This window comes from Oreochromis niloticus, linkage group LG20 (assembly GCF_001858045.2).
Source record: "Oreochromis niloticus isolate F11D_XX linkage group LG20, O_niloticus_UMD_NMBU, whole genome shotgun sequence".
Lineage (NCBI taxonomy): Eukaryota > Metazoa > Chordata > Actinopteri > Cichliformes > Cichlidae > Oreochromis > Oreochromis niloticus.
Window position 1 is genome coordinate 11,506,035 of NC_031984.2, and position 25,767 is coordinate 11,531,801.

The 25,767-nt window shown below is 39.0% G+C and overlaps 2 protein-coding genes across 6 annotated transcripts; one reads left to right on the top strand and one right to left on the bottom strand.

The window, feature by feature from the left end:
- Positions 1-94: 94 nt before the first annotated feature.
- LOC109196211 (acidic mammalian chitinase) lies at positions 95-12,870 on the bottom strand. 4 transcript variants are annotated; one of them, XM_019349756.2, is made up of 9 exons: positions 12,853-12,870; positions 9,232-9,288; positions 8,956-9,121; positions 8,676-8,800; positions 8,123-8,246; positions 7,840-8,022; positions 7,586-7,702; positions 2,581-2,713; positions 1,074-2,454 (listed from the first exon to the last, which is right to left on the bottom strand). In XM_019349756.2, exons 3-9 carry the CDS (start codon positions 9,109-9,111, stop codon positions 2,153-2,155), a joined length of 1,140 nt encoding a protein of 379 aa, XP_019205301.1. In that variant the 5' UTR covers positions 9,112-9,121; positions 9,232-9,288; positions 12,853-12,870; the 3' UTR covers positions 1,074-2,152. The 4 variants fall into 4 exon arrangements, with proteins under 4 accessions (XP_025757677.1, XP_019205301.1, XP_025757675.1 ...); XM_025901890.1 differs by lacking the exon at positions 12,853-12,870 and adding an exon at positions 9,640-9,733; XM_025901892.1 differs by lacking the exons at positions 1,074-2,454; positions 2,581-2,713; positions 12,853-12,870 and adding exons at positions 95-397; positions 9,640-9,733.
- Positions 9,849-12,223, top strand: LOC109196209 (uncharacterized). 2 transcript variants are annotated; one of them, XM_019349744.2, is made up of 2 exons: positions 9,849-10,341; positions 10,534-12,223. In XM_019349744.2, the coding sequence occupies exons 1-2, from the start codon at positions 9,885-9,887 to the stop codon at positions 11,676-11,678; spliced, it is 1,602 nt and encodes a 533-aa protein (XP_019205289.1). In that variant the 5' UTR covers positions 9,849-9,884; the 3' UTR covers positions 11,679-12,223. The 2 variants fall into 2 exon arrangements, with proteins under 2 accessions (XP_019205289.1, XP_019205290.1); XM_019349745.2 differs by having other exon boundaries at positions 9,849-10,176; positions 10,369-12,223.
- Positions 12,871-25,767: the final 12,897 nt, after the last annotated feature.

Sequence of the window (25,767 nt, forward strand, 5' to 3'; positions counted from 1 at the left end):
TCATAAGTCAAATAGTAACTGATTCATGAACTCACACACACACACACACACACACACACACACACACACACACACACACACACAAAACACATATTGTTTTGAAAGCCTCTACAACATTTGCAGAAAACCTAAGATTGCTCATTGTGTAGCTTGCAAACACCTGGACCTGAAAGTTAAATTAGGCGGAAATACAAAAACAGCTGTCTTACTATTTTACACACAACCCCTGCCTGTCTGCTTGTTTGTGAACTACTCCTACACTGTCAGGAGCTGAGGAACCAAAACCGTCACACGGGTACATCTTAGGCCCCTGTAGGATCTTACCTTTATCAGATGATATGATGTCATCATGTTGCCTAGCAGCCCAATACCAAGCAGCAGTTTAGCAGTTATACACCTACAAAAGAAACTTAGCATTTTAATTTCATTACAGTAAAATCACATTATATGCACAAATTTTGAATATTATAATGAATATATTATGATCTCATCATGTTGTCAGCTTCACAGTGACAGACTGAAATGACAGTAATGATACGAAATGACAGTAATGCAGGAACTGAACATTGCAGAAGACCCACAAAATGTAATTTCTATAATTTGCCTATGCTTTATTAGATATCCTAAGAGGGTTTTCATTCTCCTGCAGCACCACAATGGTACACGGAGGAAGAGGTATAGGGTCAGTGAATGTCCAGATGATGAGAATCTAGTGGGGAATGAAAATGACCTCTCTCATTTTTGCTTTTCTCAATGTGATTAAGAAAAGTTTGAGTTTTGCGTTTTCATTTATTTTTTTGTGCTGTTTGCTATGTTAAACACATGAGTTGCATGTCATGAAATGTGCTATATAAATGAAAGTACCATTGCCATGTCATACTGACATACTGGTGGTGGTCAGAGGGCCCTGTGGTGCCAGTGTCCGGCAGCCTCGCCTCTGTCAGTGCGCCCCAGGGTGGCTGTGGCTACAATGTAGCTTGCCATCACCAGTGTGTGAATGTGTGTGTGAATGGGTGGATGACTGGATGTGTAAAGCGCTTTGGGGTCCTTAGGGACTAGTAAAGCGCTATACAAATACAGGCAATTTACCATTTACACACACTACACTGTAAAAACCCTTTCTTATGTAATAGTTTGGCATTAAATTGATTAATCCAAGTGTAAAAACTCCACTAATCTATCAACAGTCTGGGGAAATCACTAGGGGAAGATATTACATGAATGCCAGACAATCAAGTATGATTTTTATGGGGACAACAGTCCAAAGTTTACTGATGCTATTGCACCAACCTTTATTTTACTAAAATTCAACCTTGCAAAAAAGCCCCCAAATCCATTTTTAATTTTAGCAATTGTTAAATATTATATTGAGCTGTGGCATTGAACAAGTTTGAGTACCAATGATGTGGAATCGCAGCAAGTATTATACTAAGTGACACATAATTTTCCTCAAAACAAAACCTAATTTTCAGCTTGGTCGGATGGCCGGAAAGTGCATGTGCTTGCTTGTTGGCTCAATTTATGTCAGCTGTTTGTTTGTAAAGCTCTGACTCACTCTCTCTTTCTACTGTGCTGCAGCAGCCACTCTTTTCTTTTATTAATTCATCTATTCAAATAATAGTTTAACCTTTCACTGTGGTATTGAATCCTTTATTGTGTTCGGTGTTTGAGCCAGCTGTTACAATGCTGGCACGGGGACAGCCACAGCAGGTTTTGAGGAAAAGAAAATGCCAGACCAACTAAGAAAAACAGAAACATGAGCAGATTTGTATTTGTTGTACAATGTTTCAGTTGCCTTCATGTAAGAATTAACCAAACCTGCTCCCGTTTCAAATACATTAACTGGGTGTGCAATTTTCAATCTAGAGACCAAAAATTCAGTATTGTTCTGATTCTAACCTTTAAAGAAAAATTGTGCAGCTAGCTGCAAATCTTGGCAAACCCATCCTAGTTTTAAAATGGGCCTATATGTAATTCAGGCTGTAGTAGCTGCATTATAATGTGTATTGCAGAGTAGTGGGCACATTCCTTAATGGTTAATACAGTTTTTAGAAGTTATGGCTTTAGTGACTGTCCAGGCAGTGTGGTTCTCATAAAAAACAAGAATAAAAAACATTTTTGCTAGGTCAAGACAACTTTTATTCAGTCTCACTTAGGTACAGCATTTGCATGCATCACTGTAAACAAGATTATTTGGACATGGCTGGATGTATGCATGTCCATGGACACACTGATAAAAGGTGTGGGGATCCTCATCATTTACATACAGGCCATCTGGCTTTCCAGCACAGAATCCACTTCCGGAAACAGGACTTGAGGTTGTTTTGGCAGTAGTAGCAGTAGTAGTAGCAGTAGTAGTGGTAGTAGTAGCAGTAGTGGTAGTAGCTGTTGGGCCAGGATGGATCGTAGAGACGAGCGGTGGATGTGTGGTTACAGGTGGAGGTGGTGGAGAATCTAGTAAATACAGTAAGTATATATACAAGTATAAGAAATTTTGGAGAAAAAAAAAACTTTTCTTAAGTAGAGATGATGACACTGATAATTATTAACATGTCCATGTTTATGCTTTTTTCTGTTTACCTGAATTCAAAAGAGTGCGCAGATAACTAATGAGAGGATAATGTCCCTGTCCACAGAACTGTCCAGCAAAATCATCGAGATCCAGAGACCAGACGAATGCTCCTCCAAATCTGTTGTCTTTCACATACTGTGCCTGTGAAATGTAAACTGTGAGTTGCAATTTAAAACTACCAAATGTCTCCCAGTGGATAATCCAGAAGTAACCAAATGTATCCAAATATAAATATGAAACACAGAGCAGGGAATTCATTAATTCTTTCAAAAAGCTTAAAGACTCTTTTAAACATGACCAGTTGTGGACCAAAACAGTGAATGATAAAGTTTAAACATATGCTGGAAAACCCAACATGTAACTGGAATTTTATCATATCTGCGACGCAGGTAACAGCATTTTTTGAAACATGTATAAAATGAAAGTATCTAGAATAAATCACATTTTATACAAAAAATAAAAAAAATAGTTGTGAGGTGATAAGAGTGCCATCTTCTGCCCAAAACAAGTTATTAAAAACTATATGTGCATGGTTTATAACTACACAGATTAATAATCATCAGATGTACCTGATGTTTGTACTACTACTACCGACCTTCCCCAGTCCCCCAAACCCCTGACAGGCTATCACCCTCCTCCCCCTCCCTTTCTCCCTCCTCCCCACACCTGAAATTCACTGAGGAGATGATGGAGCGGGTCAATGCTGGGCTCAAATCTACCCCCGGCCCAATCCCTTTTTGTCCCCCATAAACCCCCACCAGAGCAGCCGAAGGTTCGCCATCGGGCCCCGCCCTCAACAGAGCAATCGAAGTTACATTGCCCAGCCTCGCCCCCCTTAGTTCCTCCTTACCACCTTCATGCCCTGTCTCCGCAGTCTGATGTGTGATGTGTGGAGGGTCCGGGCTGCGAGGATTATGGCAGTGGTGACTTTTCCCAGGAGAAGCTGGGACCCTGTTTATTAGAAGGTTTTAAAATTTCTGTACTTTTAGGTGACAGAAGGAGACATGTGGCCTGGTCAAAACACAGAAAGCTACACTCTAAAAGATCTTTAAATATAGTAAACATACCTTGTGTGCCACAGACTGCTCCCAAACACGGGGGGGCAAATAATACCTCTAAAACACTTAAGTTGGCTTTATTAAACGTTAGATTTTTAGCTGGGAAAACATTTTTAATTAATGATTTAATCACCGAGCACAGCCTTGATTTTATGTTTTTAACTGAAACTTGGTTGGACCAAAGTAACAGTGGAGCTGTTCTCATCGAGTCGACCCCTCCTAACTACAGTTTTATCAGTGAGGCCAGGGTGAGCAGGAGAGGAGGAGGGGTTGCTGTCTTATTTAATGAATCATTTCAATGTAAGCAGCTATCTACTGGAAGTTTTCAGTCTTTTGAATATGTGGCTTTACAGCTGAAGGCCCCATCCAAAGTTATGTTTCTTAATGTTTACAGGCCTCCCAAATACTGCACAGACTTTTTTAATGACCTCAGTGAACTGCTGTCTGTGATCTGTGTTGATTTCGACTGTGTAATTATTGTTGGGGATTTTAACATCCATGTGGACAACCCTCAGGACAAAGGGACTAAAGACCTGAGTAACACTCTGGGCAACTTTGGGCTGACTCAGCATGTAACAGAGGCCACACATAATAGAGGACACACTCTTGACCTACTGATCTCCAAGGGCCTGAGCATTTCAAACGTTACTGTGTCTGATGTGGGCCTGTCTGATCATTACTGTGTTTTCTTTGAAAGTAAAATCTCAGCCCACACAAATATATCAACAGCAGTGATCACAAAACGGTGTATAACTGAACACAGTAGTGAGATCTTTAACCAGGTCTTCCCATTAACACCTGACCTGTCCAGAGGTTCAGTCAATGAGCTCGTCAATAGCTTCAATGCTAAAATGTTAAATGTTATGGACACTATTGCTCCCATTAAGGTGAAGGTTATCTCTGGAAGGAAAAAGTCTCCATGGAGAAACTCCACACTGGTGAAAAATGAAAAAAGAGAGTGTAGGAAAGCTGAGCGCAGATGGAGAAAAACAAACCTCCAGGTTCATTATGACATCTATAAAGAGAAACTTTACAATTATAACTTACAACTGAGGAGTGCAAGGAGGTCCTACTTCTCTGACATCATCACCAAAAACAGTCATAACGCTCGGGTCTTATTTTCTACAGTTGACAGGCTAACAAACCCTCCTGTGTCAGTGGCAGCTGAACTTCATTCGACCATGGCCTGCAATGACTTTGCCAAATTCTTCACAGAAAAAATCCAAAAGATTAGACAAGCAATTAATACATCAACAGCAGATCCAGGAAATGTACTGTGTCCACTGAAAAACTGTTTAAACACCATCAAACAGTTTCACCCTATTAACAGCAAAGACCTGGAGGACATCTTAGGTCAACTGAACTCCTCCTCTTGCTGTTTAGATGTCCTGCCAACAAGTTTTTTCAAAAAGGTCACAAAGACTTTGGAGTCAGACCTGTTACAGATCGTCAACTTTTCTTTAATATCAGGTGTGTTTCCAGAATCACTAAAAACTGCTGTAATTAAACCTATACTGAAAAAGGACAATCTTGACAAGACACAAATGAACAACTACAGGCCAATCTCAAATCTCCCATTTTTAAGTAAGATTATTGAAAAAGCAGTTTCTCAACAGCTCAATTACTTCTTAAAACAGAATAACTGCTATGATGCCTTCCAGTCAGGTTTTAGACAGAACCACAGCACTGAAACCGCTCTGACCAAAGTGTTTAATGACATATGTCTGAACACAGACAGTGGAACAATGTCAGTCTTAGTTTTACTGGATCTCAGTGCAGCATTTGATACAGTTGACCACAACATATTACTCAAACGACTGGAGAACTGGGCAGGTCTTTCAGGAACTGTACTAAACTGGTTCAAAACATACTTAGAAAACAGGAAATACTTTGTATCAATAGGTAACTTCACATCTGAGCAGACAAGTATCACATGTGGAGTTCCCCAAGGTTCCATCTTGGGACCCCTTCTGTTTAACATTTACATGCTCCCACTGGCACAGATTATAAAGAACAACAAAATAAACTATCATAGCTACGCAGATGACACACAAATATATATCACAATGTCACCAGGAGACCGAGGCCCTGCACAGGCTCTTGGTAAATGCATTGAGGAAATTAATGACTGGTTGTGCCACAATTTTCTCCAGCTAAACAAAAATAAAACTGAGGTAATAGTCTTTGGTGCAAACGAAAAACGATTACAGGTCACCAGAGAACTTCAATCTATACACCTAAAAACCACAAACCAGGCGAGAAATTTGGGTGTAGTGATGGATGCAGACCTAAACTTAGAAAAACACATTAAGACAATAACAAAATCAGCTTACTATCACCTCAAGAATATTTCAAGGATAAAAGATCTGATGTCTCAACAGGACCTGGAAAAACTAGTCCATGCATTCATCTTTAGTAGGCTTGATTACTGTAACAGCATTTTTACAGGTCTATCTAAAAAATCAGTCAGACAACTACAGCTCATTCAGAACTCTGCTGCTAGAGTCCTCACTAAGACCAAAAAAGTGGACCACATCAGTCCAGCTCTGAGGTCTTTACACTGGCTGCCTGTCCGTCAGAGGATAGACTTTAAAGTTCTGATGCTGGTCTATAAAGCTCTGAATGGTTTAGGACTGAAATACATCAGTGACCTCCTGACCCAGTATGAACCTTCCAGATCCCTCAGGTCATCTGGATCCGGTCTGTTATCAGTCCCCAGAGTCAGAACCAGACACGGAGAAGCTGCATTCAGCTTTTATGCTCCATATAACTGTGGTTAATTCAAGCTTCTATCAGCTACATCAAATTTCTAAAGCTAAGCCTTTTCTGTCCCCCAAGGACCTTGAAAAGCTTATTCATGCATTCATTACCTCTAGACTGGACTATTGTAACTCCCTCTATTTAGGCCTCCCTCACTCCTCTCTTCACCGGTTGCAATTAGTACAGAACGCTGCTGCACGCCTTTTATCAGGTGCCAGAATGCATGATCATATGACTCCAGTTTTAGCCAAGTTACACTGGCTTCCTGTGAAATTTCACATTGATTTTAAAATTCTTTTATTCACTTATAAAATCTTAAATAACACTGCCCCTAGCTATTTAACAGAACTTCTTCATTTGTATAATCCTATAAAAGCACTAAGAACTTCTAACCAGATGCTTTTAATGCAACCTAAGTCTAGGTTGAAAACCAGAGGCGACCGTGCCTTTGCTATTGTAGCTCCTAGACTGTGGAACAACCTCCCTATTGCCATTCGCTCTTCTGAGACTGTTCAGTCTTTTAAATCTCGTTTAAAGACCCATCTTTTTACTCTGGCTTTGATGTAAGATAGTTTGATTATCATTTGGTTGGTTTCTATGTTTGTCTTGTCTTGCGTTGTATTTGTCTTATTTTATTTATTTATTTTCATAATTTGTGAAGCACTTTGATTAAAACTGTTGTTTTTAAATGTGCTATATAAATAAATTTTGATTGATTTTGATTGATTGATATATCTGGAACAAACTCCCAGAAAGCCTCAGATCAGCTGAAACACTCAGTTTATTTAAATCCAGGTTGAAGACTCACCTATTCTCAGCTGCATTTGAATAAAGCACCAAATCCACACTTAAGTTTAAATTTCAAAACCTACTTTTTAACTACTGATTTTATCTACTGTTCTGATTTTATCTACTGTTTTGATATTTGATTTTATATACTGTTTTGGTTGTTTGTTTGTTTGTTTGTTTGTTTGTTTGCTTGTTTTAATCAAATTTAAATCATGCTTTTTATTTGTTTTTGTTTTTAATGTCTCTGGTAAAGCACTTTGAATCACCTTGTTGTTGAATTGTGCTATATAAATAAACTTGCCTTGCCTTGCCTTACTTTAAAGAGCAGTAAGATATGGCTGCCAGTTAATACGAACATTCTGATTTGTTTTTTATTATCACCTTAAACAAAAATCTGTATGGTTACCTTGATTTCATAGCTCTGCCTGTTATCAAAGCCAACCCACTCATTGCCCTTAATGGCATAGGGCACCTTTTGCTCATCAATCCACTTTATGCTGCCTGTTTGGATAAAGGTGCAAATCTGTAGAGAAGAAAATAATACTTCAACACCTTCACACAGTCTGTGATCTTAGTTTGCTCCATTAATTAGTCATTAGTATTAATGGAAAACTTGGTGGTGTAATAAAACTGAACATATGCTGCTTTGTGTTAGCCGACCTCGTAGTAAGACCAAAACCCAGCTTCACGGGTGTAAGGCCCAGCGCTCGCTGGTCCTGTGGCTGTAGCTCCAAGACCATTAGCAGCTGTTGATGTGGTGAATGTGCGTCCATATGTGGGGAAACCGACTAAGAGCTTTTCCGCAGGAGCTCCCTGGTCCCTCCAATATCTCATAGCAAAGTCCTTTGAGAGAGAAAAAAATAGTATATTATATAATGCTATTATTATTCTAATAATATTTTGTAGTGAAATATATATGAATGTTGTTGAAAGTTTCACTCACCACATTGTAATATATGTTATCACCCTGATCTACAGAGCTGCGGTACAGAGGGCTGTTGTGACCAGTGAATGGGTCCCAGGCTCCGTGGTAGTCATAGGTCATGACGTTTATAAAGTCTAGAAACCTGTAAAACATCACCATGAAATACAATGTAACAAAATAATATCAATGATAATAATAAGTAAAATAAGTTAAGAACATGAACATATTTAAAGTAATCAAACTGTAACATTAATACTTCTTTATCAGCATGTATCATTCAACAAAAATCATTCAGTGTATTCACATTATGTAACTACCTCTCTACATCATTTTCTCCATGTTATTATTGTGGTTAGCTATCTAAGCCTTTCACATTAAGCAATGTGTGTATAGTAAATAAAACGGCAGGTAGCTCTTCTCCTCGAATATTTGCTGTCCCTGTGGGACCTGCAGTGTTTTAGTATGAATTAATACTTGCATTTATTGAAGTAACCTCCAGTGCTGCAAAATGAAAAGTGGGATGAAATCTTTAGGACTGGAACTTTAGTGACTTCCTATCAAATAAACTCACTTTGACACATCGGCAATCTCATAGCCGTTGTCAATGTTCCCCTTCCCACCGGCCACTGCAGCTGTGAGCAAGAGCCGTGGTTGTTTGGTCTCAGTAGCTTCTTTTTCAAAGGCAGCAAGCAATTCCTAGACGCAAGAATACAGTAGACAAGGATGATATTGTGCATTCATTTCAGTGAGAAAGCATATTTTATATGTAAAATACATATAAAAATAACAATAACATACTAAAATATAATGTGCATAGTGTAATGTAAGTATACGTTGATTTCCAGACTAACCTGTAAGAGCACTGTGTATCTCTTCTTGTCCTCTGGTGGGCTTCCCCGTGCTCCAGGATACTCCCAGTCCAGGTCAAGTCCATCAAAGCCATGCAGCCTCAAGAATCTGATGCAAGACTGGATGAATGTTTGGCGACTGGCAGGAGTTGAAGCCATGATGGTAAACCTATTGAGATGGAAAGTTTATAGATATATTGAGGTGATGATGAATTTGTTGTTGTTATGTGAAATAATGTAATTCTACAGCTTTGTGATGCTGTTGTCATGTAGACTCACTGTGCAGTGCCAAAGTTCCAGCCACCAACAGCCAACAGAGTCTTCAGCTGGGGGTTTCTGTGATGGATATGTAGAAAAACAGGTAGATTTATAATTAAAAGACCTGAGCTCTTTCCCCGCCACCACGCCACAAAATACAATAACTAAATAACAACAAAAGACTTTAGTTCTTATCAAGGTTATATTTATTTTATCTATGTTAAGGCTTTCCAGGTTGTTCTCGCTCTTGTCGTTAGCTGACGTTTGTACGAGACTTTATTAGCGACAATGAAAACCAGGCAGCATTCAAAGCCTGTCTGTATTTCCTCACCTTGGAGTTCTTATGGATATATTGTCGCTATTAACCTAAAAACACGTTTTAAGGTTATTTGTTATTGATAAATGAGCCATATGAGAGCTAATACTTACTTTAAACAGAATTTAAAATTATTTTTTTTAACTTTAAACAGAGTTTTCTTCGGACCAAGAACTGCGTGTAACGTCACTGGCTGCCTGCTTTGATCTATCAAAGCCTTCTTCGAGGTGGGCGTGGCTTATGGCATGCGAGGCCATAAATAACCCTCCACCATTCCAGTAAAGCTCAGTTCACAAAGCATTTATGCATCAGTTAAGGCAAGTGTAATTTAAGCGCATTTAGTTAACAAAGAGCACACATGTCTAGCACAACTCCAACCACACATCAAATGAATCCCACTTCTCCAATTCACAGTTTAAAAAGTACAGATACAAACTTCAACATGACTACTCCACTCACTTACACCTCAGTGGAAACTTGGGAGTTACTCATCAACCACTTTTTTGGTACAATTGTACCACAGTGGCAATCTCTGGTACCGTTCAAACCAGAGTACTGTGACTTTCATCTGCTTTCCACTTTGTTAACAGACATGCTGAAGTTTACTAAAATGTTAGTGAGATCAACTAGGGAACCCACAGAGAATGGAGATCCAACCTCCATGCAGGCCTCTGAGGTCTGTCTTCAGTCCGTGGGCGCAGACTGCCCTGAGAAAACAGAGGATACAGGAGCAAAGGACAGCATCCTGAATGAAAGCTCTGTAGGTGACCACAGTGATAATGCAAACGTAGAAACTCCAGGACTGGAGGCTCAACCAGCCCTAGACTGCATGGAGAATGGAGATCCAACCTCCATGCAGGCCTCTGAGGTCTGTCTTCAGTCCGTGGGCGCAGACTGCCCTGAGAAAACAGAGGATACAGGAGCAAAGGACAGCATCCTGAATGAAAGCTCTGTAGATGACCACAGTGATAATGCAAACGTAGAAACTCCAGGACTGGAGGCTCAACCAGCCCTAGACTGCATATCTGTGGGTCATTCAAACACACAACTCGAAACACCAGCCACAGTAAAGCCAAAAAAGAGCTGTATGAAGAAAAACTTCACAGCTGATACAAAAGACTTTGGCAAAACAAAGTCTTGTCCCCTGGAAAACCCTGTGAAGCTAGAAGTACCTGAGCTGCACAGTGACACTGAGTCTTTAACTTTTTCTAGTATCAGTCCGCTACCTGATTCTCTAGGCAAAAGCTCTGTAGAAGACCAGGGAGAAACTCCAGGATTGGAGGCTCAACCAGTTGTAGGCTGCATATGTGTAGACAACTCAAGCTACAGAGATGAAACAGAAAGTCGAGGACTGAAAGATGAGGCAACCCCCAGATTTCAGGGATTCCTCAGTGACAGTGAGTCTTTAACTTCTTCTCAGATCAGTCCACTATCTGATTCTCTGAGCGAGGAAAAGTTGTGTGTCAACAAAGTTATTCAGACAGTGGTTTCAGAGGCCATAGACAACGTCGCCTCTAAACACAAGCTCTTCACAGAGCGCCTCACTCCTGACTGCATTGGTGATCGCCTGCTTAAGAAAATCTGGCCAGAAATTAATGGCAAACATTTGGATCTATCTCCAAAAAGCCTAAAAAATATCCACAAGGCCATTTTAAAGGATCTTTGCAAAACACACAAATGCAAGGAAAAATATTTGATTTTTAGTCTGAGGGAACAGCTTGATAGCATTACTGTTCCAATCTTCACCAAACACCTGCTGGGATTACCAAAAAGAGTACTCAGTGTATCTAAAAACCGGGACGAGTACTGGGAACTTGTGGAAAAATTCACTAGAGATCTGGTAATACACAGTATGGCTGAACTAAATGAGACGACGACATGGCATTCAGGAACAACTGACTTCATTGTACAGAGGCTTAGCCAAAAGATCTGGAACAAAATTTTGTCCAAAAATTATAAAATCTCCCTAGAGAACATTGAAGAACTCAGCTTGACAGTATACAATGATCTCCATGAAAAGTGGCATTCTCCAGGACAGTTCATGAAGTTAAGCAACCCAATGGTTGACGACATAATTGTCAATGCTTTCAAAAAACATGCCAAGCTGAAGAGACGAAATGTCATCTCTAGGATTTTCTCATTTGCACGCTAAAATTTAACTGACACGTGCGTGTCTTAAAATAGCTTAAAATATTTATTTAAAGTGTGCCATCTCATTGAAATTTAGTTTTAAAACCAGAGTGGTTAAAAATAACCACTCTTTTTCACCTGCCTTCCTTCCCTCATTCCCAACTGGCCGCAGCAGATGGCCACCCCATTCCTGAGCCTGGTTCTGCTGGAGGTTTCCCCCTTGTAAAAGGGGGTTTTTCCTTCCCACTGTTGCCAAAGTGCTTGCTCGTAGGGGGTTGGAGTTTCTGTGTATTATTGCATGGTCTTGACCTTGCAATAATACACCTTGAGGGAAGTGGGGTTTTTTTTGGTTTGGCACCGTTTCTTAACTTAAAATGTCCAATTACAACAGGACATTTTAAGTTAAGAAACAGCGTCAAAACAAAAAAACAAAACAAAAAATAAATAAAATGAAATAAAATAAAATGAAATAAAAATACATTTTGTGTTTCGTTTCATTTGCTTTGAATTTGCTGAAAATGGAATATCAGATTAGTTTAGTGTGTAAATAAAAAGCCTTCCATCTGGTGTTGTACCTCTCTCTGTCTTTCTGTAACGTAGATCACAAGCCAATATTTTCCCCACGACTCCACCGATCAGCTCGTGTCAATCTGGAGTTTACCTGCATACATCCTGTTCACTCTGTCCGAAGTTTCGCACCTGCTAGTGATTTAGGAAACACCCCCAGATTGCCTGGTGATAGTCACAGTTTAGTGTGGGCAGTAGCCTGCTCAATATAACGTATAATTACGTATATAGCTATAACGTCTCATTACGTTATAACTACATTAGTGTACTTTGTTTCCTTAGCTCAGACCTGCTGGAGATTGCCTTTACTCTCAGAGGGACTTATCCGAATTAAAACAGGTCTCTAACGTAGAGCATAGAATAGAACTTTATTAATCCCTTTGGGGAGGTCAATTTATTGTTTATTTTTGAGCATGTGGTTTCTTTGTCTGTTCTTCCCATCCTCACTCAACTTTAAAAAGCAGTGCAGCTGCATGGCTGCAGATGTTTGTATGTTCCCTATGTTTGCTAGTACCACTTAATTAAATAACATGAGCTCTTTTTACGCCTCCACCCCACAGAATTCAATAATTAAATAACAACCAAAAAAGTTTCAGTTCTATTTATAGTTCATTTTTATGGCTTTCCACCTCTGACACACCAGGATAAATTCAGCAGTGTGTGAGAAAGAGGAGGACAAAGTCGGGCCAGGCAGCACAAACCTAGAGATGAAGAAGAGAACAAGGGAGATCAGACATGATATAGCCAAAAAATTATTGTGATAATAGATTTTCCTCACATCGCCCAGCCTTTATTTCTAGCACACACTACAACAGGTAATAAGAAATATTTAGTGAAAAAGAGAATACAGGTCAGGTAAAAAAGGAAAGTCAATTTTATTTTTTGAAATAAAACATTTTATTTATCTGAGCAGCAGATTACAGATACTAGTATTAACAAATGCTCCAGTAAACTCTGAAGTACTGATTCAACTTGTTTACTTACATAAAGGTGAAAAGTACAGGCTCTGCAATGTACTCAAAATAGTAAAGAGAGTAAAATTAGATATTTCAATGACATTTCTACTCGCTATTTTTGTGCAAAGCTAACTGAAACTTGCTATATCATAATAATAGAATTATATTAGTACATTAGAATAAACTCAAGTTTTTTCTAAACCAAAACACGCAAAAAACATGGAGACACAGCTTCATGACAGGAATCACAGGAAAAGATTATTTAAGACACTAAGGGAAGGCTGTGGTTTAAGAGGGAAAGCTGCCACGGTTGTGTTTCAGGTTCTGTGTTAATATGTTTGAGTATTGTATTCCTGGGTTTGGTTATCTTTATTTCTTAAGTCTTAGTGATCTTAGTTCTTCTTCCCTTGGTATTTATCCTTGCCTGTGTTAAGTCTCTGTTGCCCATGTCTCCCCAGTCACTGCGTTTTAGCTTATATGTCTAGAGTTGGTGTCCTCTGTCACTACGTCTTCCCTGTGTCCCACCTCTAGTTTTTTTGAATTTCCTCTGTCAAGCTTCCTGTTTTATTTTGATAGTCCTTGTCCTTTGTCAGCATATTCTGTTTTGCTTCCTCCCTGCCTCGTCATGTCTAATTAGGTTCAGCTGTGTCTCCCTCCTGTTGTGCATTTCCCTCGTTACCTTGTGTGTATATTTAGTGTGTGCTTCCTTCTGCTCCTTGCTGGTCTGTCTGCGTGTCGTTCCTTGTGCGTCGCTGTGTTTCTTCTGCCTGTTTCCCCATGTCTGCTGGTTCCTCATCCCTTGCCCATGTTTCCATCCACAGGTTATTTGTTATCCTTAGCTTTTCCCCAGTTTAGGTTTGTTTGTCAGTTTTTCTCTCTCTCACCAGACGTGTCAAGAGCATACTAATTGGAGCATAGATGAAAAATGGACAAAAAGTGCCCCGTGCTGGGGTTAAGCGATAGACAGACACACTTGAATACAACCAAAGGCAAGCCCACCGGACCCTCTGGGGCCCCTACTTTTATAGGTAGTGGTCTACTACACCCATCCTCTCTAAAATTCCTTGATCTAAATTTTCTTGATCTCATCTCTGGCAGGTGGTCAACTCTGCAAAGTCAGTAAATTCCAGTTCCTTTGTTCACCACCATTAGCAGGTCACTCTGACCTGAAAGACTTTAGGGCACAGGTACCATCTGTCTTGCACTATGAAACCTTTGATGCTGTGCCAGACATGGTATCCAAACACAAACCTTACTATATTGATTACTTGGGCTCAGATCACCCTATGTGTTATTAGATAAATGCAGGACTCCCAAAATAGAGTACATGAAACATTAAATGAGAAATGTAATGAAGTGTCACATGGTGCCAACCTACATGACGTATAGTTCGACTTGAGATAACATTACACACTTCAGTGTTACATACTGTTTCATTGGGGTGGGGGGTTATATAAATGAGTTATGATCATAAACTTACTGATTAATTAATGATTTCTGAGTAAATAATGATTATACTCTTAACATATATTGTTTTCAACCTGAAACAGGTCAAAGGTCATACTCATGAAATCTATACATGATAAATGTTGGATATTTCTATTTTGTTCTCATGTGTCTCTGGTAAAAGTTGTTTATATGGCTTCTTGTCCTAAAATTAAGCTTATTTACTAAAATAAGGCCAATAATTGTGATTTCTCACAGGTGAACGAAGGATTAGCAACACATCCCTGGCCTGCAGGCCTTCTCTATAATAAATTCACTAAAAACATTGAAAACAGTTTGTAGTGACCCAATAAAATACAGTGCTACTATTTTCTACATGTCACAAACAGAACTTACATTGATCTCCACGTTTCCCAGCCCATCCCCCAAACCCCCTCTTTTCCCTCTGTCTCATCAGAATGGTCGGCTGTATCCCAATTCAGGGTCTGCAGCCTTAAAGGCCGCACTTTAAGGCCGATTACGTCACAGCGACGCGACAAAGGCTGCTCGAAATGCGGCCCTCAAATGCGTCCTTCATTTCCCTGAATTTTAAGGATGTGGCGGTGTAGACGTCGTGGCCCAACATATCCCAGAATGCATAGCGTGGCGGTTGGTGTGGATAATTTTGCCCTCCAAAAAAACGGCGGAAGAGGGGCGCCCGAAGAGTAAACTCTTAAAAGTAAGTACTGAATATTATGTCACTTATTTATGTGCAAATGTTTAATAACAAAGAACATTAAAACATTGCTGTTGGCCACATGTCGGCAAAGTTATGTGACATTAGCGATATTTGTACTAACTTGGTTTTAAAGCCTTTACTTTAAAATATACGCCGTTCAATAGTTGACCTTAATCTGACAGAGAATGTGATGATTTCATGGATATTTAAAGTAAGCACTGAGAGAAATGTAGTAATGCCAACATATTAAAAGAACAATATTTGTCTCTTATATATAATACACTTATATATACAGTGTCAAAGGAACCTGTCTTTGAGTGAAGATTTAAGGTGACAGGAAATATAAATAAATGCAGCTTGAATCTTTACTGAAGCTCAGTATTTGAAACAGAGTTCATTCACTGCTGTAATAACTAATAATGATTGAAATAATAACTTTAATATTGGCCATATTATATTTACATTACCAAAGTAAGATGACTTTAGTCTCATGAACAACAGTAGGTAATTGTTATTTACTAGCTAATCTTAAAATGACTGTTCAGTACAGAAATGAAGCCCAATAATCATAATTTCACAGTCCCGTGGTCTCAGTCTCAGATACTTATCAAATCAAAGCTCATGTAGAAACAAACAAACACATGAACAAAAGGTTTTCTCCTTCGTTTCTGTCAAATAATGCTGTATGAAACGTTTCTAGCTGTTAGTATCATGCTTGCTAGGCAACCTGGGCAGCGCGACGGAGGATAGACCGTCCCATTTCACAAGTCTCGCACTTCCAGCCTTAGCAGTCTTTGAGTACGCGGCCCTTGTGGACCGTTAAGGCTGCGTACTTTAAGGCTGCAGACCCTGAATTGGGATACAGCCGTCTGTCTGCCAGTGTGTGGCAGTTTAACGACTCCGCGACTCCACCAATCAGCTCGTCTCACGTTCCCTTTTGCTAGTACATCTTAATTAAAAGACCTGAGCTCTTTCCCCGCCACCACGCCACAAAATACAATAACTAAATAACAACAAAAGACTTTAGTTCTTATCAAGGTTATATTTATTTTATCTATGTTAAGGCTTTCCAGGTTGTTCTCGCTCCTGTCGTTAGCTGACGTTTGTACGAGACTTTATTAGCGACAATGAAAACCAGGCAGCATTCAAAGCCTGTCTGTATTTCCTCACCTTGGAGTTCTTATGGATATATTGTCGCTATTAACCTAAAAACACGTTTTAAGGTTATTTGTTATTGATAAATGAGCCATATGAGAGCTAATACTTACTTTAAACAGAATTTAAAATTATTTTTTTTAACTTTAAACAGAGTTTTCTTCGGACCAAGAACTGCGTGTAACGTCACTGGCTGCCTGCTTTGATCTATCAAAGCCTTCTTCGAGGTGGGCGTGGCTTATGGCATGCGAGGCCATAAATAACCCTCCACCATTCCAGTAAAGCTCAGTTCACAAAGCATTTATGCATCAGTTAAGGCAAGTGTAATTTAAGCGCATTTAGTTAACAAAGAGCACACATGTCTAGCACAACTCCAACCACACATCAAATGAATCCCACTTCTCCAATTCACAGTTTAAAAAGTACAGATACAAACTTCAACATGACTACTCCACTCACTTACACCTCAGTGGAAACTTGGGAGTTACTCATCAACCACTTTTTTGGTACAATTGTACCACAGTGGCAATCTCTGGTACCGTTCAAACCAGAGTACTGTGACTTTCATCTGCTTTCCACTTTGTTAACAGACATGCTGAAGTTTACTAAAATGTTAGTGAGATCAACTAGGGAACCCACAGAGAATGGAGATCCAACCTCCATGCAGGCCTCTGAGGTCTGTCTTCAGTCCGTGGGCGCAGACTGCCCTGAGAAAACAGAGGATACAGGAGCAAAGGACAGCATCCTGAATGAAAGCTCTGTAGGTGACCACAGTGATAATGCAAACGTAGAAACTCCAGGACTGGAGGCTCAACCAGCCCTAGACTGCATGGAGAATGGAGATCCAACCTCCATGCAGGCCTCTGAGGTCTGTCTTCAGTCCGTGGGCGCAGACTGCCCTGAGAAAACAGAGGATACAGGAGCAAAGGACAGCATCCTGAATGAAAGCTCTGTAGATGACCACAGTGATAATGCAAACGTAGAAACTCCAGGACTGGAGGCTCAACCAGCCCTAGACTGCATATCTGTGGGTCATTACTTGGGCTCAAACACACAACTCGAAACACCAGCCACAGTAAAGCCAAAAAAGAGCTGTATGAAGAAAAACTTCACAGCTGATACAAAAGACTTTGGCAAAACAAAGTCTTGTCCCCTGGAAAACCCTGTGAAGCTAGAAGTACCTGAGCTGCACAGTGACACTGAGTCTTTAACTTTTTCTAGTATCAGTCCGCTACCTGATTCTCTAGGCAAAAGCTCTGTAGAAGACCAGGGAGAAACTCCAGGATTGGAGGCTCAACCAGTTGTAGGCTGCATATGTGTAGACAACTCAAGCTACAGAGATGAAACAGAAAGTCGAGGACTGAAAGATGAGGCAACCCCCAGATTTCAGGGATTCCTCAGTGACAGTGAGTCTTTAACTTCTTCTCAGATCAGTCCACTATCTGATTCTCTGAGCGAGGAAAAGTTGTGTGTCAACAAAGTTATTCAGACAGTGGTTTCAGAGGCCATAGACAACGTCGCCTCTAAACACAAGCTCTTCACAGAGCGCCTCACTCCTGACTGCATTGGTGATCGCCTGCTTAAGAAAATCTGGCCAGAAATTAATGGCAAACATTTGGATCTATCTCCAAAAAGCCTAAAAAATATCCACAAGGCCATTTTAAAGGATCTTTGCAAAACACACAAATGCAAGGAAAAATATTTGATTTTTAGTCTGAGGGAACAGCTTGATAGCATTACTGTTCCAATCTTCACCAAACACCTGCTGGGATTACCAAAAAGAGTACTCAGTGTATCTAAAAACCGGGACGAGTACTGGGAACTTGTGGAAAAATTCACTAGAGATCTGGTAATACACAGTATGGCTGAACTAAATGAGACGACGACATGGCATTCAGGAACAACTGACTTCATTGTACAGAGGCTTAGCCAAAAGATCTGGAACAAAATTTTGTCCAAAAATTATAAAATCTCCCTAGAGAACATTGAAGAACTCAGCTTGACAGTATACAATGATCTCCATGAAAAGTGGCATTCTCCAGGACAGTTCATGAAGTTAAGCAACCCAATGGTTGACGACATAATTGTCAATGCTTTCAAAAAACATGCCAAGCTGAAGAGACGAAATGTCATCTCTAGGATTTTCTCATTTGCACGCTAAAATTTAACTGACACGTGCGTGTCTTAAAATAGCTTAAAATATTTATTTAAAGTGTGCCATCTCATTGAAATTTAGTTTTAAAACCAGAGTGGTTAAAAATAACCACTCTTTTTCACCTGCCTTCCTTCCCTCATTCCCAACTGGCCGCAGCAGATGGCCACCCCATTCCTGAGCCTGGTTCTGCTGGAGGTTTCCCCTTGTAAAAGGGGGTTTTTCCTTCCCACTGTTGCCAAAGTGCTTGCTCGTAGGGGGTTGGAGTTTCTGTGTATTATTGCATGGTCTTGACCTTGCAATAATACACCTTGAGGGAAGTGGGGTTTTTTTTGGTTTGGCACCGTTTCTTAACTTAAAATGTCCAATTACAACAGGACATTTTAAGTTAAGAAACAGCGTCAAAACAAAAAAACAAAACAAAAAATAAATAAAATGAAATAAAATAAAATGAAATAAAAATACATTTTGTGTTTCGTTTCATTTGCTTTGAATTTGCTGAAAATGGAATATCAGATTAGTTTAGTGTGTAAATAAAAAGCCTTCCATCTGGTGTTGTACCTCTCTCTGTCTTTCTGTAACGTAGATCACAAGCCAATATTTTCCCCACGACTCCACCGATCAGCTCGTGTCAATCTGGAGTTTACCTGCATACATCCTGTTCACTCTGTCCGAAGTTTCGCACCTGCTAGTGATTTAGGAAACACCCCAGATTGCCTGGTGATAGTCACAGTTTAGTGTGGGCAGTAGCCTGCTCAATATAACGTATAATTACGTATATAGCTATAACGTCTCATTACGTTATAACTACATTAGTGTACTTTGTTTCCTTAGCTCAGACCTGCTGGAGATTGCCTTTACTCTCAGAGGGACTTATCCGAATTAAAACAGGTCTCTAACGTAGAGCATAGAATAGAACTTTATTAATCCCTTTGGGGAGGTCAATTTATTGTTTATTTTGAGCATGTGGTTTCTTTGTCTGTTCTTCCCATCCTCACTCAACTTTAAAAAGCAGTGCAGCTGCATGGCTGCAGATGTTTGTATGTTCCCTATGTTTGCTAGTACCACTTAATTAAATAACATGAGCTCTTTTTACGCCTCCACCCCACAGAATTCAATAATTAAATAACAACCAAAAAAGTTTCAGTTCTATTTATAGTTCATTTTTATGGCTTTCCACCTCTGACACACCAGGATAAATTCAGCAGTGTGTGAGAAAGAGGAGGACAAAGTCGGGCCAGGCAGCACAAACCTAGAGATGAAGAAGAGAACAAGGGAGATCAGACATGATATAGCCAAAAATTATTGTGATAATAGATTTTCCTCACATCGCCCAGCCTTTATTTCTAGCACACACTACAACAGGTAATAAGAAATATTTAGTGAAAAGAGAATACAGGTCAGGTAAAAAGGAAAGTCAATTTTATTTTTTGAAATAAAACATTTTATTTATCTGAGCAGCAGATTACAGATACTAGTATTAACAAATGCTCCAGTAAACTCTGAAGTACTGATTCAACTTGTTTACTTACATAAAGGTGAAAAGTACAGGCTCTGCAATGTACTCAAAATAGTAAAGAGAGTAAAATTAGATATTTCAATGACATTTCTACTCGCTATTTTTGTGCAAAGCTAACTGAAACTTGCTATATCATAATAATAGAATTATATTAGTACATTAGAATAAACTCAAGTTTTTTCTAAACCAAAACACGCAAAAAACATGGAGACACAGCTTCATGACAGGAATCACAGGAAAAGATTATTTAAGACACTAAGGGAAGGCTGTGGTTTAAGAGGGAAAGCTGCCACGGTTGTGTTTCAGGTTCTGTGTTAATATGTTTGAGTATTGTATTCCTGGGTTTGGTTATCTTTATTTCTTAAGTCTTAGTGATCTTAGTTCTTCTTCCCTTGGTATTTATCCTTGCCTGTGTTAAGTCTCTGTTGCCCATGTCTCCCCAGTCACTGCGTTTTAGCTTATATGTCTAGAGTTGGTGTCCTCTGTCACTACGTCTTCCCTGTGTCCCACCTCTAGTTTTTTTGAATTTCCTCTGTCAAGCTTCCTGTTTTATTTTGATAGTCCTTGTCCTTTGTCAGCATATTCTGTTTTGCTTCCTCCCTGCCTCGTCATGTCTAATTAGGTTCAGCTGTGTCTCCCTCCTGTTGTGCATTTCCCTCGTTACCTTGTGTGTATATTTAGTGTGTGCTTCCTTCTGCTCCTTGCTGGTCTGTCTGCGTGTCGTTCCTTGTGCGTCGCTGTGTTTCTTCTGCCTGTTTCCCCATGTCTGCTGGTTCCTCATCCCTTGCCCATGTTTCCATCCACAGGTTATTTGTTATCCTTAGCTTTTCCCCAGTTTAGGTTTGTTTGTCAGTTTTTCTCTCTCTCACCAGACGTGTCAAGAGCATACTAATTGGAGCATAGATGAAAAATGGACAAAAAGTGCCCCGTGCTGGGGTTAAGCGATAGACAGACACACTTGAATACAACCAAAGGCAAGCCCACCGGACCCTCTGGGGCCCCTACTTTTATAGGTAGTGGTCTACTACACCCATCCTCTCTAAAATTCCTTGATCTAAATTTTCTTGATCTCATCTCTGGCAGGTGGTCAACTCTGCAAAGTCAGTAAATTCCAGTTCCTTTGTTCACCACCATTAGCAGGTCACTCTGACCTGAAAGACTTTAGGGCACAGGTACCATCTGTCTTGCACTATGAAACCTTTGATGCTGTGCCAGACATGGTATCCAAACACAAACCTTACTATATTGATTACTTGGGCTCAGATCACCCTATGTGTTATTAGATAAATGCAGGACTCCCAAAATAGAGTACATGAAACATTAAATGAGAAATGTAATGAAGTGTCACATGGTGCCAACCTACATGACGTATAGTTCGACTTGAGATAACATTACACACTTCAGTGTTACATACTGTTTCATTGGGGTGGGGGGTTATATAAATGAGTTATGATCATAAACTTACTGATTAATTAATGATTTCTGAGTAAATAATGATTATACTCTTAACATATATTGTTTTCAACCTGAAACAGGTCAAAGGTCATACTCATGAAATCTATACATGATAAATGTTGGATATTTCTATTTTGTTCTCATGTGTCTCTGGTAAAAGTTGTTTATATGGCTTCTTGTCCTAAAATTAAGCTTATTTACTAAAATAAGGCCAATAATTGTGATTTCTCACAGGTGAACGAAGGATTAGCAACACATCCCTGGCCTGCAGGCCTTCTCTATAATAAATTCACTAAAAACATTGAAAACAGTTTGTAGTGACCCAATAAAATACAGTGCTACTATTTTCTACATGTCACAAACAGAACTTACATTGATCTCCACGTTTCCCAGCCCATCCCCCAAACCCCCTCTTTTCCCTCTGTCTCATCAGAATGGTCGGCTGTATCCCAATTCAGGGTCTGCAGCCTTAAAGGCCGCACTTTAAGGCCGATTACGTCACAGCGACGCGACAAAGGCTGCTCGAAATGCGGCCCTCAAATGCGTCCTTCATTTCCCTGAATTTTAAGGATGTGGCGGTGTAGACGTCGTGGCCCAACATATCCCAGAATGCATAGCGTGGCGGTTGGTGTGGATAATTTTGCCCTCCAAAAAAACGGCGGAAGAGGGGCGCCCGAAGAGTAAACTCTTAAAAGTAAGTACTGAATATTATGTCACTTATTTATGTGCAAATGTTTAATAACAAAGAACATTAAAACATTGCTGTTGGCCACATGTCGGCAAAGTTATGTGACATTAGCGATATTTGTACTAACTTGGTTTTAAAGCCTTTACTTTAAAATATACGCCGTTCAATAGTTGACCTTAATCTGACAGAGAATGTGATGATTTCATGGATATTTAAAGTAAGCACTGAGAGAAATGTAGTAATGCCAACATATTAAAAGAACAATATTTGTCTCTTATATATAATACATTTATATATACAGTGTCAAAGGAACCTGTCTTTGAGTGAAGATTTAAGGTGACAGGAAATATAAATAAATGCAGCTTGAATCTTTACTGAAGCTCAGTATTTGAAACAGAGTTCATTCACTGCTGTAATAACTAATAATGATTGAAATAATAACTTTAATATTGGCCATATTATATTTACATTACCAAAGTAAGATGACTTTAGTCTCATGAACAACAGTAGGTAATTGTTATTTACTAGCTAATCTTAAAATGACTGTTCAGTACAGAAATGAAGCCCAATAATCATAATTTCACAGTCCCGTGGTCTCAGTCTCAGATACTTATCAAATCAAAGCTCATGTAGAAACAAACAAACACATGAACAAAAGGTTTTCTCCTTCGTTTCTGTCAAATAATGCTGTATGAAACGTTTCTAGCTGTTAGTATCATGCTTGCTAGGCAACCTGGGCAGCGCGACGGAGGATAGACCGTCCCATTTCACAAGTCTCGCACTTCCAGCCTTAGCAGTCTTTGAGTACGCGGCCCTTGTGGACCGTTAAGGCTGCGTACTTTAAGGCTGCAGACCCTGAATTGGGATACAGCCGTCTGTCTGCCAGTGTGTGGCAGTTTAACGACTCCGCGACTCCACCAATCAGCTCGTCTCACGTTCCCTTTTGCTAGTACATCTTAATTAAGCCATGTGAGAAAGACTTTATGCTATATTTCACAAGTCCTCGTTCTTCATGTCATGCAATGTCATCCTAGTCTTTTCATTTTCTCCCAATTTTTTATTCATTTAACTTCACAAATCCTAGGAAAATGTTGCATTAGAAACCTTCACTTCAGAAATGGTGTAAACAATGATGAGTCTTTTCTAGTAATTCTTTGTGGTCCGAGGTGGCAGAAGTTGTCTTAAACCTGGGTTGTTTTTGTTCAGTAGGGAATGACTCTTCTGTTTATACAAACAGGTTGAATTTTTATAGGCCTGAAAAACCACAGTACTGCTAACTTGATTTTATATCTCAGTAATGAGTCAATTTGCACCCCCTTAAAACAGGTTGTATGAGGATACAGTGTCCTAATTTTATTCTTTCTTGTGATGTCTCATTTAATAAAATCAAAATGCTGACTGCCAAAAGCTCAACTTGAGCTTGATTCCACAAATCATTCTCTGACACGTCTGCCTTTTATATATGAACACAGTTTAAACTTTACCAAATTTGATGCAAAACAAATAAACAACAACAAGAATGCTACATTTGGCGAATGGTGGGTGTTTCATTAAAAAGGTTTCTTATCCTGGTATAAATACATTTTATAATAGAAACTAATATAAGTTTCTTTAGAAACACTTAGTACGTATAAAGATTTTTAGGATATGAGAATCATCACAAGAATGCAATAAAAACAGTGGCAAGCTCGTAGAACATTATATATATAATAGTTATCATATTTAAATGTGCAGGTATCTGTATTGGAAACACAGACAGTCGACACTTCGTTGACCTGACTAAAAATATTTATCGGTTTTCCCCAGCTTGGTTTAAGCCAGGTGACCCTGAGAGGTGAGAATTCAGCAGCTTTTAATACTGACAAAATATATTTTGCCAAAAATGGCTGCAGACCTCAATTTAAAATTGAACAAATACAGTAAGAAGAATTCCACGTGCAGTGATTATTTCTCAAGAAATACAGATCATGCAGCATGAATAGAAGAGGGGAATATGTAAAATACTTTGTTGTTCCAGGTACCATGAATCTTTTTTTTTTCTTTGTTTCTCAGATTCCATGGCATCAATGAAAGGATTTCCACTAAGAACTACGAGGAGATGATCGTTTTTTACTTCAATTTGATCCAGAACTGTGACATTAGGAAGCTCCCTGAGCCCCACAGCTCGGTCCATGAACTCTAAGCAATTGACACATTGGTGATAAGATGAACACATGAATAGCATACAAAATGCACGGATACTGCACTAAATAACTTTTGCATTATAGAATCAGACACTACAATTTTGCTAATTTCAAAGTGGGATGTACTTTTATCTTTTATGTGGACTACTGACTCTTTTCAGTGATATGTGACTAGATAGAGCACTGACCTTTCTGCAGTAAAATCACTGTGAATGCGCTATCTAGAATTTTGCATTCAAGATTAAGTTTTGGTGCTATATGCAGACTGATGCACTATTTTTTTTCTGAACTTTATGGTGGTATAATATGATACAATTAACCAATTATTAAATATTTTTCTTTGTGGGACAGTGATAGTAGTGCAGTCATAAAGATACATTTCATGGCTTTTTGATTTGGACTGCTCATAATGAATGGTACAAATGGCAGCACTACCTACAGGGATGCTTAACTTGAATCAAACACTGGACTTCATGTTCAAAGAATGCTGTGTTTTACTGGCTGACTCATTAAAATGATTCCAGATTTGTAAATGTGATTGAGTCTGTGCACAATTTTAGATGGGATGTTGTCGTCAACCCGAGTCTTGTGTCACCTAGGATTTTCAAAATTATTCCATACTTGCATGTACTAAAAATCTCAGATGAGTCTGAATCCTGGCGACTTTGGTCTAACAGAATTTTCTATAATATTTTATAGTGAAACACAAAATGAAATTCCCTTTTAAATGTGTACTATATACAGTACATATGAGCAATTTTACCACAGGTTCATTTAAAAAAAAAATGTCTTTTTAAGAATAAATAACATTTATGAAAATGTGTAAGCCTTATCCAAGTAGGAAATTTTTACTTACAATAAAAATGGCTTTAATTTAGAGCAAAGCAGACAAGAGGATAGAAAGTTAAGCAGTTATTAATTGAAGCAAATGACACACAAGTGGTTTTGCACAAATTTGCATATTACCTTTGACAGATGGAACATAATGACCTTCAAAATTAAACTGCATTAACCCAGCAGCCAAAACATGAAATCTTGAGATGCTTAAAATGAAGGTCATAAGCGATTGAAGATTTTGACTCAGATTTCACAGTGGATTTCTACTTTTTTTAAATTAAATAAACAAATCAGTAAATAAAATATGTTGCAAATATGATACAAATTAAAACTCATGCAAATTCATATTAATTTGAAAAAACTGAATGTTCAATCTGCAAATACAAAATACAGTTTAAAAAAACACTTAAATTTTTCATTTTTGAATTTTAATTT

Coding starts and splice junctions, on each gene's coding strand:
- LOC109196211 (XM_019349756.2), bottom strand. CDS start 9,111: ATGGCTTCAACTCCTGCCAGTCGCCAAACATTCATCCAGTCTTGCATC. Junction 8,801..8,955: donor GATACACAGTGCTCTTACAG/GTTAGTCTGGAA, acceptor TCTTGCGTCTAG/GAATTGCTTGCTGCCTTTGA. Junction 2,455..2,580: donor GCGCACTCTTTTGAATTCAG/GTAAACAGAAAA, acceptor TGTATTTACTAG/ATTCTCCACCACCTCCACCT.
- LOC109196209 (XM_019349744.2), top strand. CDS start 9,885: ATGTCTAGCACAACTCCAACCACACATCAAATGAATCCCACTTCTCCA. Junction 10,342..10,533: donor TCCAGGACTGGAGGCTCAAC/CAGCCCTAGACT, acceptor TGGAGGCTCAAC/CAGCCCTAGACTGCATATCT.